At 45.0% G+C, this 17,197-nt stretch overlaps 1 protein-coding gene across 6 annotated transcripts in view; it reads right to left on the minus strand.

The window, feature by feature from the left end:
* LOC117523030 (neurexin-1a-like) overlaps positions 1-17,197 on the minus strand; it is a 976,202-nt gene that overhangs the window by 473,376 nt on the left and 485,629 nt on the right. For all 6 annotated transcript variants that reach the window (XM_034184449.1, XM_034184443.1, XM_034184445.1 and 3 more), the window contains one exon: positions 4,454-4,835. In XM_034184449.1, coding sequence (XP_034040340.1) covers positions 4,454-4,835 — 382 coding nt within the window. The remainder of the gene's footprint in view (positions 1-4,453; positions 4,836-17,197) is intronic.

The following is a 17,197-nucleotide window of genomic DNA, read 5'->3' on the forward strand; positions in this document are numbered from 1 at the left end:
TGCTAAACCAGGTCTTTAAACTACACGGCTTACCGCAGGATATAGTCTCCGACCGGGGCCCGCAGTTTATATCCCGATTCTGGAGAGAGTTTGGCCGTCTCCTCGGGGTAACTTCCAGTTTGACTTCGGGTTATCATCCACAGGCCAATGGGCAGGCAGAACGAATAAATCAGGACCCAGAGAAAGGTCTTCGGGTGCTTGCATTGCGGCACCCTGCCTCTTGGTCTGACCAACTTCCGTGGGTCGAACTTGCCCATAACAGTTTGCCCTCTTCTTCCACCGGTTATTCCCCCTTCCATGTGGTTTTTGGACACCAGCCGGCATTTTTTCCCTCGGTCGACCTTAACTCATCAGTTCCGTCGGCTCTCAGTTTGATTCTTCGTTACCGGCGAACCTGGGAGTATGCTCGAACGATTTTATCAATCAATCAATCAACTTTTTTCTTATATAGCGCCAAATCACAACAAACAGTTGCCCCAAGGCGCTCCATATTGCAAGGCAAGGCCATACAATAATTATGAAAAACCCCAACGGTCAAAACGACCCCCTATGAGCAAGCACTTGGCCACAGTGGGAAGGAAAAACTCCCTTTTAACAGGAAGAAACCTCCAGCAGAACCAAGCTCAGGGAGGGGCAGTCTTCTGCTGAGACTGGTTGGGGCTGAGGGAAAGAACCAGGAAAAAGACATGCCGAGAAGGGGGGCAGAGATCGATCACTAATGATTAAATGCAGAGTGATGCATACGGAGCAAAAAGAGAAAGAAACAGTGCATCATGGGAACCCCCCCACAGTCTACGTCTAAAGCAACATAACCAAGGGATGGTCCAGGGTCACCTGATCCAGCCCTAACTATAAGCCTTAGCGAAAAGGAAAGTTTTAAGCCTAATCTTAAAAGTAGAGAGGGTATCTGTCTCCCTGATCTGAATTGGGAGCTGGTTCCACAGGAGAGGAGCCTGAAAGCTGAAGGCTCTGCCTCCCATTCTACTCTTACAAACCCTAGGAACTACAAGTAAGCCCGCAGTCTGAGAGCGAAGCGCTCTAATGGGGTAATATGGTACTACGAGGTCCCTAAGATAAGATGGGACCTGATTATTCAAAACCTTATAAGTAAGAAGAAGAATTTTAAATTCTATTCTAGAATTAACAGGAAGCCAATGAAGAGAAGCCAACACAGGTGAGATATGCTCTCTCCTGCTAGTCCCCGTCAGTACTCTAGCTGCAGCATTCTGAACCAACTGAAGGCTTTTTAGAGAACTTTTAGGACAACCTGATAATAATGAATTACAATAGTCCAGCCTAGAGGAAATAAATGCATGAATTAGTTTTTCAGCATCACTCTGAGACAAGACCTTTCTGATTTTAGAGATATTGCGTAAATGCAAAAAGGCAGTCCTACATATTTGTTTAATATGCGCTTTGAATGACATATCCTGATCAAAAATAACTCCAAGATTTCTCACAGTATTACTAGAGATCAGGGAAATGCCATCCAGAGTAACGATCTGGTTAGACACCATGCTTCTAAGATTTGTGGGGCCAAGTACAATAACTTCAGTTTTATCTGAGTTTAAAAGCAGGAAATTAGAGGTCATCCATGTCTTTATGTCTGTAAGACAATCCTGCAGTTTAGCTAATTGGTGTGTATCCTCTGGCTTCATGGATAGATAAAGCTGGGTATCATCTGTGTAACAATGAAAATTTAAGCAATACCGTCTAATAATACTGCCCAAGGGAAGCATGTATAAAGTGAATAAAATTGGTCCTAGCACAGAACCTTGTGGAACTCCATAATTAACTTTAGTCTGTGAAGAAGATTCCCCATTTACATGAACAAACTGTAATCTATTAGACAAATATGATTCAAACCACCGCAGCGCAGTGCCTTTAATACCTATGACATGCTCTAATCTCTGTAATAAAATTTTATGGTCAACAGTATCAAAAGCAGCACTGAGGTCCAACAGAACAAGCACAGAGATAAGTCCACTGTCCAAAGCCATAAGAAGATCATTTGTAACTTGTTTCTGTACTATGATGAATTCTAAAACCTGACTGAAACTCTTCAAATAGACCATTCCTCTGCAGGTGATCAGTTAGCTGTTTTACAACTACCCTCTCAAGAATCTTTGAGAGAAAAGGAAGGTTGGAGATTGGCCTATAATTAGCTAAGATAGCTGGGTCAAGTGATGGCTTTTTAAGTAATGGTTTAATTACTGCCACCTTAAAAGCCTGTGGTACATAGCCAACTAACAAAGATAGATTGATCATATTTAAGATCGAAGCATTAAATAATGGTAGGGCTTCCTTGAGCAGCCTGGTAAGAATGGGGTCTAATAAACATGTTGATGGTTTGGATGAAGTAACTAATGAAAATAACTCAGACAGAACAATCGGAGAGAAAGAGTCTAACCAAATACCGGCATCACTGAAAGCAGCCAAAGATAACGATACGTCTGAGGGATGGTTATGAGTAATTTTTTCTCTAATAGTCAAAATTTTGTTAGCAAAGAAAGTCATGAAGTCATTACTAGTTAAAGTTAATGGAATACTCAGCTCAATAGAGCTCTGACTCTTTGTCAGCCTAGCTACAGTGCTGAAAAGAAACCTGGGGTTGTTCTTATTTTCTTCAATTAGTGATGAGTAGAAAGATGTCCTAGCTTTACGGAGGGCTTTTTTATAGAGCAACAAACTCTTTTTCCAGGCTAAGTGAAGATCTTCTAAATTAGTGAGACGCCATTTCCTCTCCAACTTACGGGTTATCTGCTTTAAGCTACGAGTTTGTGAGTTATACCACGGAGTCAGACACTCTTGATTTAAAGCTCTCTTTTTCAGAGGAGCTACAGCATCCAAAGTTGTCTTCAATGAGGATGTAAAACTATTGACGAGATACTCTAACTCCCTTACAGAGTTTAGGTAGCTACTCTGCTCTGAACTTATCCCGTTCTGTAGAAGCTTATAAGACGGCCGCTGACCGACGGAGGTCCGCTGCCCCGTCCTACGTCCCTGGGCAGCGGGTGTGGCTCTCTACGCGGCACTTGTCGCTTCGGGCTGTGCCTAAGAAGCTTGCTCCCCAGTTTGTCGGTCCCTTTCCGGTCTCCAGGGTCATTAACCCCGTTTCGGTCTGTCTTTGTCTTCCTCGGTCCATGCGCGTCCACCCTACTTTCCACGTCAGTAACGTCAAGCCTGTTCGGTCAAGTGCTTTATGCCCTCCTGCCGTTCCCCCGCCGCCCACCCGGTGTGTGGATGGTGGCCCGGTCTTCTCCGTGTGTTGGCTCCTGGCCTCTCGCCGGTGCGGTCGTGGGTTTCAGTATCTGGTCGATTGGGTGGGCTATGGTCCCGAGGAGCGCTCGTGGGTTCCCTCTCACTTTATTTTGGATCCTATGCTTGTTCGCGACTTTCATGCCGCTCACCCTGGTTTGCCTGGGCCGTCCCGGGGCTGGCCGTGGAGTGGGGGGGGGGTTGGGGGGTGGGGGTGGGGGTGGGGGGGGGGGGGGGGTTGGGGGGAGTACTTTCAGGGGGTGTGTTTGATCTGCTTTTATTTCTTGGTTGCATTCTGTTTTTGTGTGTAGGCTGTCTTCTTTTTTGTTTATCTCCTTGTTGGATGCTTTTCTGTTTGGGTCTCTCTGTCTCTTTTAAAGGTGGGCGTGTCTGTCTCTCTCTCTCCCTGGTCACACCCCCCTTTCCAGTGCTTTCCATGCTCACCTGTGTTCAATTTGCAGCTCGTCGCTGGGGTGCATATATACTGCTCATTCTGCTTTGTTTCTTTGCCAGATTGATGATCCCTGTGCCTTCTTTCCAGCTCTCGTTCATGTCCCATAGTCCTGCCTGCCTCAAAGTGTTTTCGACCATCTGCCCGTTTGTTCTGACCACGATTAAGCCTGATGTTAATGATACTGCTGCTGTGTTTTCTGGACTGTCTACCCGTGTACCGACCACTGCTTGTCACACCACTAAAGTTTGTCAACCAGAGCTATGTTTGTGAATCTTGCATTTGTGTCCAAACCAAACCTTCTGTCATTGTCCCAGTCCACTGCCAAGCCACAAATCCATGTCAGTTGCGGATATCAGCGGTTAACGGCAGATATACAGCGCATAGATTAAGTACTGTGTCTGTATTGTGTATGTAAGGCGGATGTCATCTGCAGCCAAAATTTTGTGCAGCTCAAAAATCCTGGCAACAGAAAATGTGCCTCTGCGGATAATTGCAGATGTGTGCGGGTGTTGGCCGACTCATACAAGCATGTTTCACGCATATTGCGGATGTTAAGCGAATATGAGCCAATTTTGTGCGCAATCCATACACAAATCCTCCTAAACGCCAGCCCTAAGAACAGGGATTTTGTTTGTTTTCTGTAAATAGATGAAGTTATTGTTCACAAACAAGTTGAAGTTGATGCAATCAGGTTATATGTCTACATTCATATTTGGCCTTGGCATTGAAGATTCCACTTACCCTTTGACCAGTTCCACCACAATGAAGTCATTCCCATCCCCACTGTTGTACAAGATGAGGCCATCAGAAGAGGTGGTTTTGAACTGAAAGAAAAGGTGCATGGAATAGTAGGCCTGAAGTGCCGTCAGGGTCACATAGCTGGAGCGGGACTTGAAAGTGACAGGGTCAGCTATGATGTTCTTGAAGCCAATCATGGCATTGAGCTCGCAGTAATCAATGTCACCGTTTTTACAGAGGTCTATGTAGGCCATGCCATTGAAGGAGAGGCTCTGGATGTGACCAATGAAGTTGGAAGGCACCGTTGACATGAAGCGCTTCTCTGTCACAATGCCCGTCTCAATATTATGGAACTCCAGTTGGGTGTGGTCACCTGCCATTTGACCTTCGATCAACAAAAGGGGGAAATAGTGTTAAACTGGAGCTGAGACTGTTGAGGATATGATATACTGGTTAATATACTGCATATCCTCTAAATGCTGTAGAAACTCAAAGAAAGTCAAAGACACTCAACAGAAAACAAAAGAAAGTAAGTATGGCTTAATTCTGAATGACAGATGAAACAAATCCCTTTTGTCAACTTTCCTGGCCCTTTCACCTTGATAGTTTCAGCAAGTTGGCATACTCTGCTTATGATCTGGCCCTTTGGAAGGTAGTCCAAGAACACAATCTCTTTTCACAGTACAAGAAACAACCTTGGCCTTTTTCAGAGGTCATGAGAATATGTTCGTCATATTTTTGATTTGCTTTTTGTTACTTTTTCTTGAGGATGAGTGTTGGGATCCACCCAACACTCATCCTGGTCCTTGTGGAGTGGAGGCATTTGTCATTGTAAATTGTGTCTTTACTTGTCTCATGTGACATTCCAGTAGCGAAAGGTAGTCATTACACAATCAAAAGCGACACAAACCTCAAGTAAGTGGCTCTTGAAAATTTATGAACTTGTAAAAATGAATGTACCTTAGTGAATCAAACTGCCTGACTTGATTTTTTTAATTTACCCAGCAGCCCCTGCAGTGCTTAAAGTGAAAGTGGTTTATCAGAAGCCGACAGTGTAATCTGTTGTGGCTGCGTTCAAATCAGTACTAAAAGTTATCAGTTATCTGTAACTTCCAATAATTTTTTTTAGCAGTTTATCGGTTTAGCATTATAAAAGATAACTTTTCAGTTAGCGGATTAATAATTATCAAAGCTAACTTTTTGGTTAGCTGTGTCCGCCACTGCTTGCTTGGTAGTGCTCTGTGTGAATGGGTGAAGGTGAGAATCATTGGTAACTTCTTTGAGCATCACCTTGAAATATGAGTATTATAGAAATGCATTCCATCTTGGATCATGAGAACCAGTAAAACTCTTATATTGGCACATGCTCTTTAACATAATTTGTATTTATTTATTTTATATATTAATTTTCATATGAATGTTGGCACAGTGGGACATGTCTGGGCTTGCTCAGGCAGCCACTTCTGTTTGCATGCAATTCATGAAGTATTTTTGCTAGAGTCCTGGTGTGTGTTAATGTTGCCTCAGTGAAATAACAAGTGCAACATACTGGAGATTCACTGGTCCTTACCTGTAACTATTAGAATCCAAAATTTCAAAGCTGTGTATGGAGTAGATTTTATGAAATTACTCACACAGCTACTGCAGACACATTCACACTTGTACACTAACTGTAGAGAATATTTGCACAAAACCCAGTTTTGTCCATTTTCACCAATATATGCTACCTCCACTTTAAGTGTTTTGTATCAAATGCTGTGTGTTAAAACAAAAGAACAGAGAAACAAACAAAAACAGTAAGATAGCCTGTTGAAAAGTTCAAATTAAAGTCATTGATCTGACATCATGTCTTTAAAGTTGGGTTCAAAACATTTCATCGAAGGCAAGGACATATATATATATATATATATATATATATATATATATATATATAAGAGAGAAAACTGACCCACCTTTCGTCAAAAAAGTGACAGCTGCCAATCAAAATCGGCCACGTCACTAAGCCCCGCCCCCTCTATGACGTCATAGCCAATCAGAATCGATGACGTCACTATGTCCCGCCCCTAAGCCCCTCCCCTAGTCCCGCCTCCAAGCCCCGCCCCTTATGACGTCACAGCCAATCATAATCGATGACGTCATTATGCCCCGCCCCTAAGCCCCGCCCCTGATCCCGCCTCCGAGCCCCCGCCCCTTATGACGTCACATCCAATCAGAGTCGATGACGTCAGTATGTCCCGCCCCTAAGCCCCGCCCCCAGCTCCTCCCCTAGTTCCGCCCCTGGCTCCTCCCCTAGCCCCACCCCCAAGCTCCTCCCCTAACCCCGGCCAAGCACCGCCTCCAAGCCATACCTCCCCTCCCACCCAGGGTCTAATATTTTAATGTCATTTTATTTCATGAATTAAAGAACGATTAAAAATACCTAGATCTTTTTAATGTATTAAAGAATTAACTAATTCTGAAATAATTAAACATAAATCACTGTCTATTATTTAATGACCCTTTAATATCTTTAATTCTTAAATTATTACGTTTCCTTTTCTGTTTTTTAATTCGTAAATTAAAGAAGGGGAACAAATACCCGTCTCTCTCGGCTGTAAGTCTTTGCAGCAAGACGGTCAAATACCCACGCATAGAGCCGCTCGCGGAAACATGACCCCACGGCTGTAAAACCTGTTGCAGACGCTGTGTCTGTGTGAGTGCGTGTGTGTGTGCGTGTGTGTGTGTGTGTGTGTGTGTGTGTGTGTGTGTGTGTGTGGCGGGACACCCGCTGAGCGGAGATGCTGCCCCGAGGTGATGAACCCGAAGAACAATAAACAATGCTCCTTATCACTCACGCCAGATGATGTTTTCTTTTAAGATATTAGCCGATCGATCATGGGGCGCGGGACACCCGCTGAGCGGAGATGCTGCCCCGAGCCCGAACAATAAACAATGCTCCTTATCACTTACGTCCCTGGGAACGAGTCAGCGAGCATTTCCACTACGACCGGTGAAGAGTGAAGATGCCTGGACCCCCAGCTATGGGTATAAAATAGAATAAATTTGCGGAAAAAATCCTGGAAAACCATGTTGTTTAATTAAGTTTTCTTGTCTTCGAGCAGAGTGCGAAAACCGCATCAGCTTTCAGGGTAAGTGATTTAAGTAATCTGTTTTGATAGAAATGAGTGTTTTTAAATGATGCACGCCGTCTGAAACTGTTTTTTTTTTTTTTTTTTTAGACAAAACCACGCAGACGGTCCAGAGCGCGTTCGGACCCGTCCTCGGTAATATATTTGAAATAGTACAGAATATCCGCTTGCGAGGGTGATGCTTTGTATTCATTTATTTATGTTAATTCTAGAAATCAAGTCAGAGCCCCCTGAAGAAGTTCGAAGGCTGGAAGCCCCGACTTCACCACGCAGATGTAAGTACAGCGATCGAGATTAAATCACGATTAAAACTCTGGAATAACCCGATTTTTTCTGTCACAGCCCATGGAGAAGCGGGTCAGTGGGAGAGACCCGTAAAACGATCCGCGGATGTACACGGTAAGGAGTCGGAGTTTATGTATTTATTTATTTTAAATATTTAATAACTAACGATTTTCTCTTTTTTCAGCACGCGGTGGAGGGAGACCGTCTATTTTCCACAGAGACGCAAGGCTCGAAGATATTCTGAGCTGGGATTAACCTCATCACGCAACTTTCTTGAAAATGTGTAGTCTGTTTTTATTTTTTTATTTTTTCTCTTATTCCGATGGAACGGGAGAATTCATTTGAAGAGGTATATTAACTGAATTTCTTGAGGTAGATTCTTCCTGCTACAGATTTTAAAAGATGGAAGGAGAGAATTCACATCGGGAAAATAACTTCGGACGTGTATTGGATTTAAACGCTTCAATAATCGACTCAGCGGGGAGCGCTCCTGGAGCAGATGGCCCATTACCCGAGGCGTTAAATTCGCCGCCTCAAAATAACATCGAGTCCGGAGAGAGACTTTTAAGCCGTGTTCGTTTAACACCGTTAAATGAGGCTCTTAACAATTTAGCGGCTGAACGAGAATCGGAAGAAATTAACCCCTACATCATTTCTGCGATTAACGCTATAAATTCGACGGTCCAGTCTGATACTGAAGAGCCCCCTGACCCCCCGCACACCTCACCTCCAGACGAGTCCGGTCCCGCGGCGTTGAACCAGGTACGTCTGACTCCGTTAAATAACGCCGTAAACCTCCTCGCGTGTGAAGTTAATCCTCACGTCCAATCCGCGGTGGATGAATTAAATCAAACGCCTAACGACGCTCGCGCTTTTTCACCTTTAAGAAGTCCCTCCCCGCGCAATGCGCGCGGAGAAGAGATTTTAAACAGAGCTCGTTTAACCCCGATAAACGCGGCGATCTCTGTTTTGATGGAAGACGGAGATGATGCACGACCGGGACCCAGCCGACACTCTCCCATGACGGGCGGTGGGGCTGCTAACGTCATCAGGAGACCTGCTTTTAACAATATCGAAATCAGGCTGCCTCTCAATTTCCAGCGCGCCGACGAAATTCCCGACTACGCGGAATTTTACCGTAACGTCGTTGGGGCTCTTCATAACTCGGTCGAAAAGGCTTTAACACACGCCAGGGCCGGGGACTTTATCCAAATGGAGATTCGTGGGGACTCAGTCTACAACGAGGCCGCTTTGATCAGCTCATATAACGACGCGGGCGATGTGACGGGCTTCCAAAATCTGTTAGAACGATTGATACAATCAAATTCCAACGTTTTAGCCGACGAGTCTCTGGAATTAGTGGTTCAAGTCATCCGCAACCAGAACGGCGCGGGGAAGCGCAGAATAGATGACCTCCTCCATCACGAGGTTCTGAGGAAAAAATCCAAATGCCTTAATATCGTGTATAATCCTGACAACAGTTTATGTTTCGCGATAAACCTCGTTCAGTTATTGAATCCTCATCTGAGTACGCACGAGGCGGAGCAGCGCGGACTGGCGTTACAAAATAGCGTCGGATTAACGGAAGCTACGCCGGTATCTTTAGAGCAGGTGGGAAAATTTGAAAACGCTCTGGGTTGTAAAATTGTGGTGTTTTTCAGAGCCGAAGGGGAGAGAAAGCTGACAAAATTCCAGACAGGAATACCGGCGCAGCAGAAAACTCTTTTCGTTTTTCTGTTTAATAATCATTTTTACGGAATCATCGATTTAAAGAGATTTTTGGGAGTGAAATATGTATGTAAGTTTTGCTTTGAGGGGTACAATAACCACGCCTCCCATAATTGTCCGTCATATTGTAAAATTTGTGAATCCACGCAGTGTTATGAGAAAAATAACCCTGTATTCTGCAGCGAATGTAACAAGGAGTGTCGCTCTCCCACCTGTTACAGCCTGCATAAACAGCCGAAGTATCGTCCTTCCGCCGGTAAGTTCGTTAATGTGTGTGATAACAGAAAAAAATGCTCTCGATGTAAACGTGAGTATTACATAGCGTTTTCTAAAAACAGCGCTCCGCACGTGTGTAAGCAGAAGAGGTGTCATATATGCGGCGAGGCTCTCCAGGAGCCGAGCGAGGGTCACCTCTGCTATATGACCCCGCTCAAAGCTGAAGAGACGCATTCAGAGAAATATGTTTTTTATGATTTTGAAACGTATGTCGATAATAACGGGGAACACGTACCGTTTTACGTCAGCGCTGTAACAAAGACGGGTGATTTTTGGAGCGCATGGGGGACAGACTGCGTAGCCCGCTTCTTTAAACATTTTAGAACGAGAAAATTCAAAGAATACGTGTTCATCGCTCACAACTCAAAAGGTTTTGACGGCTATTTGCTTCTAAAGTATTTAGTCCAGCAGGGCGTAACCCCCGCTGTGATTATGACCGGGAGTAAACTATTACTCATGACAGACGCCGCCTTTAAACAGAAATATATAGATTCGTTATCTTTCCTTACAATGCGCTTATCTCAGATGCCTAAAGCCCTGGGGATCCGGCTGAAAGACGAAATCATCCGCAAAGGTTACTTTCCGCACCTGTTCAGTTCAGAAAAAAATCTGAACTATGTCGGTCCGTACCCTGACTCAGCGGCTTACGGGGTCGCAAATATGTCAGAGGGAGAAAGAGAGGAATTTAACGCGTGGTACGTGCGGAAAAAAAAACGCAATTTTCGATTTTAAAGCCGAGGCCGTTATGTATTGTGATAACGACACAAAAATCTTGGCTGCAGCCTGCTCCAAATTTATGTCTGAATTCATCGCTGAAACACTCGTGGATCCTTTTACCTGCGTTACAATCGCCTCGGCGTGTATGAAAGTCTTCCAAACTAACTTTCTTGCTCCAAAAACGCTGGCGATCCCCTCCGCCGACAATTATAGAACGAGGCATAAAAAATATTCGGACGTGGCCGTGCAATGGTTAGAATGGGTTGCTGAGACGCAAAACATTATCATCGATCATGCTCTAAACAGGGGCGAGAAAAAAATAGGAGGTTATTATGTTGATGGGTATGCTCAGATTGACGGCCGGATAAAAGTGTGGGAGTTTCTCGGATGTTTTTACCACGGGTGTGCAAGGTGTTTTACACAGCATGAAATAAACCCTCTCACAAACACCTCATTTGGAGAGCTCCACGCAGCGTGTCAGAAAAAAATAGCCTTTCTGCGGGCTATGCCGGGCGTCACCCTCAACGTAATTTGGGAGCATCAATGGCTTGAAATGAGGCTGAGGGATGAGAGCGTTCGGTGTTTCCTCGCCCGCAGGGGGTTACCGCCGCCCCTCGAACCTCGCGACGCTTTATACGGCGGTCGGACTTGCGCGGCCCGTCTGAGGTACACGGCTGAGCAAGATGAGACGGTCTATTACGTCGACGTGACCTCGCTGTATCCTTACGTTAACGTAAATTTCACATATCCCACGGGGCATCCGGAAATTATAGAGAGAAATTTCAGAGACCCCAGGACTTATTTCGGGCTCATCAAAGCCATCGTGTACCCGCCCCAGGGGCTAAAATTCCCCGTCCTCCCACACAGAACTCCTCACGGTAAACTGGTGTTTACTCTGTGTCGCACCTGCGCTGATGAAAATAATCAAGCTGCAGCGTGCACACACAGTCAGCAGCAGAGAGCTCTGTCTGGGACTTGGACGACCCCGGAATTCCACAAAGCTCTGGATACAGGCTATGCTGTAGCTAAGATTTTTGAAGTCTGGCATTTTGAGGAAAAAAGTGATAAAATCTTTGAGGGGTACATAAACACCTTCTTAAAACACAAGCAGGAAGCCTCTGGTTTCCCTCCCGAATTTGATAAAGACTCCGAGAGCAGAGAAAAATACATCACGGACTACTGGCTGAATCAGAAGATTCGTTTAGACCCAGAAAAAATCAGTCACAATCCGGCAAAACGTCAGATGGCTAAGATCTGCCTCAACTCCTTCTGGGGGAAATTCGCCCAGAGGGCAAATCTGACGCAGACCGCGCTCGTTAAAAATGCTGACGATCTGTTCAGGTATCTGTTTTCTGAAGAGTACGAGGTCACATATCTAACATTCCTCAGCAGTCAGGCGGCTATGGTTCAATGGAGGTACGGCCCGCGGCACGTCAGCCGACCGGGTAAAACCGTCAATATTTTCATCGCGGCGTTTACAACGGCGTACGCGCGTTTGACCTTGTACGGTTTTATGGAGGCTGTGGCAAATCCTGACAGGATTCTGTATTATGATACCGATAGCCTGATTTACGTTTGTAGGCGGGGTGAAACCCCGCTGCCTACCGGTAATTATCTGGGGCAGCTCACCGACGAGTTGAACGGCGACGTCATCACAGAGTTTGCAGCGGCGGGACCTAAAAGTTACGCATATAAAACCGCACGAGGTAAAACGGTCATGCGTGTGAAGGGGATCACTCAAACCCACGAAAGCTGTCAGAAAATAAACTTTGACAGCGTCAAAGATCTGGTCGAGGGTTATATAAAAGATCCCGCCCTCGCTGCATCTATCATAACGCCGCAGCAGGGAATTAAACGTCATAAAAGCAGTTTCAGTTTGACAAACGTGTCATTTCAAAAATCCTTCAGGGTGGTGTATGACAAGCGGCGTCTTTTAAAGGACGGGGAAACCGAACCGTTCGGATTTTGAAACATGTCTCACTCTGGAAATACGGTGGAGATTGACCCCAGACTTCAGCTCCCATTCTCCTGTCTCATCGTTGGACCGAGTGGTTCGGGAAAGACTGTGTTTGTGAAAACATTGCTGGAAAATTGTAGCCACGCTATGAGACATGTGCCTGACAACATTGTATGGCTGTATACGTCTGAACAACCTCTGTATTCTGAACTGAAGAATAAAAATATTAAATTTGTAAGAGGACTCCCTGACTCATTTCTGGACGACAGCCTTTTCCCTGAAGGTCAGAGCCATCTGGTTATTTTGGACGATCTCATCTTTCAAGCAACGGATCATCCTGAAGTTGTAAGAATTTTCACCCAGTACAGACATCACCGGAATATGAGCGTCATCATGATCACACAGAACGTGTTTCATAAAGGGAAATACAGTCGAACCATCAGTTTGAATTGTAATTATATGGTGCTGTTTAAAAATCCCAGAGACAAGTTACAGATGAACATTCTGGCTCAGCAAATGTTTCCCGGCAGAAAACAATTTTTTTTGGAGGCACTTGATGATGCTACGAGCGTACCTTACGGGTATTTATTACTGGATTGCACGCAGGAGTGTCCAGATCAGTTCAGACTGAGATCGGGATTACTCCCGCACGAGTGGCCCACAGTTTATTTACAGAAAGATAAACGGATATGAGCTCTCTTTTAAAAAGGAACGCCCCCGCTCTTAAAGCGCTAATCAGAGCCGGGGCGAGGGAGCGTCACCACAGCCTGAAGACCTGCAGGGCGGAGCTTCTGAAAACTTTATCCGAGATCGCTTTGAATATATTAAAGGGGAATATCGCCTTGAGCGACTCTCAATTCCGGGCCTTGAAAAAACGAAAAAGAGTTTTACGTCTTCTGGCCGACAGAAAAACCAGTTATAAAAAGAAGCGGGGAGCGCTGATTCAGACGGGCGGCTTTCTCCTGCCTCTGCTCGCCGCGGCCCTGCCCGTTATAACGAGTCTAATAGTACCCAGAGGATAATGGCGTTCAAAGCGGCGCAAAAGATGTTTTTACTCACTCCACAGCAGATGCTTCAACTCAGTCATTCCGTTCCGCCGAGCGGAAATAACATCAGACAAACGGCGGAAAATGATTTAGACTCGCGAATGCGAGGTATACTGGAAGAACGTACTCACTCTCCTTATGAAAAAATTAAAAAGTATGAGGCTCTGCTGCAGCGCTATTTAACCCTGATCAAGCAGGGGGAACTCGAATCACGCGTTTCACCCCCGCAAGAGACTCGCGTCGCTAAGCAACCTGAGGAGGAGGGGGTGGAGGAGGAGGAGGAGGAGGATGAGACTGTCACAGAGGTCCTGAAGAATATCCCCTCCAGAGAGCGTAGAAACGCTGAATATATTATGAGGAAATTATCGAAGGGTGATACGCGCTGGAGTCCGTCGGGGGAATTTATTTACAAGGGGAAAGTCGTGAGGGGGTCTCACGCCATAGATCTTATGAAACATCTCGGATCCTCGTTCAAGAAATCGAGCCCTCCTACAGGCTGGGTGAAGTTCCTCAATATTTTACAGGAGCGGAACATCCCGGTGGCGTGCGTATCAAACCCGCAAGCCCGCGAGCAGCTTCAGAAGCTTAAAAAAGGCCGGAGCAGCTCGCCGGATGAATCCCTTCTTTTAACCGATTCGCCGGCCAGGAAGAAACTTAAGAAAAAAAAAGACTTCCAACGCTGGGAAGGTTTCTCACCATAAAAGGAGGGTATCGAATTAAAAACTGACTGGATATTATGATCAAGATTCTTTAAAATACATCGCAGTCAGTCACGTTTTTGTATATTGTTACTAATAAAACACAGACTGAAACTCATCTCCGGCCTTCATCACTTTTATTCGGTATACGGTTTAAAAAACAACTTTCAACACTTCTCTACTTAATAACAACGATGCAAAAACATTAAAGGTATGATCGGGGGTGCATTTTCTACACATTCGGAACATTTTTCACAAAAAACACATAAAAAAAAATCAAAGGTCAAAGGTCAAAGCTTCTTTCTACGTTTAAAAACGGGGGTTTACATCATGCAAACGCGATAAAACTTTAAAGGTATGATCGGAAGGCCGCTCTCACACATCCACCCCGTTTTCAGGCGAAAAAAAACATAAAAAAAATTTAGGATCAAAGATTAACACTTCTTTCTGTACTTAATAACAATGTTTTAAAGCGTGCAAACGCGATAAAACTTTAAAGGTATGTTCGGAAGGCCGCTCTCACACATCCACCCCGTTTTCAGGCGAAAAAAAACACATACAAAAAATCAAAGGTCAAAGGTCAAAGCTTCTTTCTACGTTTAAAAACGGGGGTTTACATTATGCAAACGCGTTAAAACTTTAAAGGTATGTTCGGAAGGCCGCTCTCACACATCCACCCCGTTTTCAGGCGAAAAAAAACACATACAAAAAATCAAAGGTCAAAGGTCAAAGCTTCTTTCTACGTTTAAAAAACGGAGGCTTACATTATGCAAACGCGTTAAAACTTTAAAGGTATGATCGGAAGGCCGCTCTCACACATCCACCCCGTTTTCAGGCGAAAAAAACACATACAAAAAATCAAAGGTCAAAGGTCAAAGCTTCTTTCTACGTTTAAAAACGGGGGTTTAAATTTTCCAAACGCAATAAAACTTTAAAGGTATGATCGGAAGGCCGCTCTCACACATCCACCCCGTTTTCAGGCGAAAAAAAACACATACAAAAAATCAAAGGTCAAAGGTCAAAGCTTCTTTCTACGTTTAAAAACGGAGGTTTACATTATGCAAACGCGTTAAAACTTTAAAGGTATGATCGGAAGGCCACTCTCACACATCCACCCCGTTTTCAGGCGAAAAAAAAAACACATAAAAAAAATCAAAGGTCAAAGGTCAAAGCTTCTTTCTACGTTTAAAAACGGGGGTTTACATTATGCAAACGCGTTAAAACTTTAAAGGTATGATCGGAAGGCCGCTCTCACACATCCACCCCGTTTTCAGGCGAAAAAAACACATACAAAAATCAAAGGTCAAAGGTCAAGGCTTCTTTCTACGTTTAAAAAACGGGGGTTTAAATTTTCCAAACGCAATAAAACTTTAAAGGTATGATCGGGAGAGCGTTCTAAGACGGGGGTTACATTTTCACACGGAAAAACATAAAAAAATAGGAACGCCGGTTAACACAAGCCGTGACAATATTTAAACTCATGCAGAGGCCCTGCTAGCTGGTTACAGGAGGTATTGCAGCTTTTCTTAAGGCAATAACGATATCTTTTCACAAAATCAGAAACCAAATCATCGTTCGCGATAGTATTTTCGGAGTATAAAGACACCACGTCCCGGTACGACTTCCCACTGGCTCTGTTATACAGATAATACACGCAGTGTTGTCCGCATACGTCGGATAACTCGTGCTGAAGCTGCTTGTTGTGATACAGAATGTTTTTAACATCTGGGAGATTCTCCAGATATTGCAGGATGCTTTTAGGGTAGTAATCAAAGTCAGGGCTGAGGCCGAACGAGTCAAAAAATGTGGCTCGACCATTTTTTTCAACAGTGAGCGCTAACCAGTGTTCTCCCGGTAAATGTCTAGGGTGGGTGTTTACAATGAAATATACGGGAGGGCCCGGCTTGATCCGGAATAACTCGTCAGACGCAAAAACACCGGCAAACAGGTCTCCTATTAAGCCCCTCATAACTGCGTCCAATTCCAGGGTGTTCATCAGTAAAAATCCACAAGGACCTGTCGCTTGGAATTAATCTCCAGGAGAGAATCATAACACGCGTACACTATCAGCGTGGTGGTATGCGGAGTCGCGACTCTGAATCTCATTTCAAGTCGCAGGGTGCCTGTGGAGACGGGGCTCAGAGCGCCGCTGTCCTCCTCCGGGTTTAAATTGAAGACGTACAGCGCGTAGCCGCGCGCAAAATCCTCCCGGTCTATACAGAGAGGCTGGTCTTTGAGGTGTCGTCCGGTCGCGGTGTAGAGATTGTAAAACTCCCTGACAGAGAGTTCGTTGTTAAATTCAGGCTGGAAAGCTTTAGCCGGCAGCTGTCTCCCGTTTTGACTGAGTGCGAGGTACTCCAGGTCATAGTGTGCAAATTCAAACGGGGACAGATCTCTTCTCCCACTGAATGCATTGTGATTCACCATACCCAGAACCACATATTTGGGCATGGTTCCTAAAAACAGGTTCTCCTGGTTGCATATCCTGGAATGGCTGGGGATCACGTAAGTCTTAACGTTGATTCGTGATAACGGGTACACGGCGTTCCCTTTCATGAGAGCCGCGGAGTGGCCCAATCTCACTGCAGGGGATACGGTGACTTTCTTAACGAATAGGGACGCGCCCAGAATTTTCAGCTTGAAAGTGGAGGCCGCCAGCCCCATCAGGCAGAAAGCATCGCTGGCTCGAATTAATTTAACTCTTAGATCAATGTTATTCAGAAGAAGCCTCTCGCAGAAAAATATGTCCGCGTGCAGCGGACCCTGAACTTGAAATTCACGCGATTCGGCGCTAAAGCGCGCTCTGCTCACGAGGCCTTTATTCGGGCCCGCGTCATCCACAGCGGTCGAATTGTGCTGACCCGGGGTGTCCTTGTAAAACAAACCGCCCGTGAACTGCGATTTCAATGAAG

Source organism: Thalassophryne amazonica, chromosome 13 (assembly GCF_902500255.1).
Source record: "Thalassophryne amazonica chromosome 13, fThaAma1.1, whole genome shotgun sequence".
Taxonomy (NCBI): Eukaryota; Metazoa; Chordata; class Actinopteri; order Batrachoidiformes; family Batrachoididae; genus Thalassophryne; species Thalassophryne amazonica.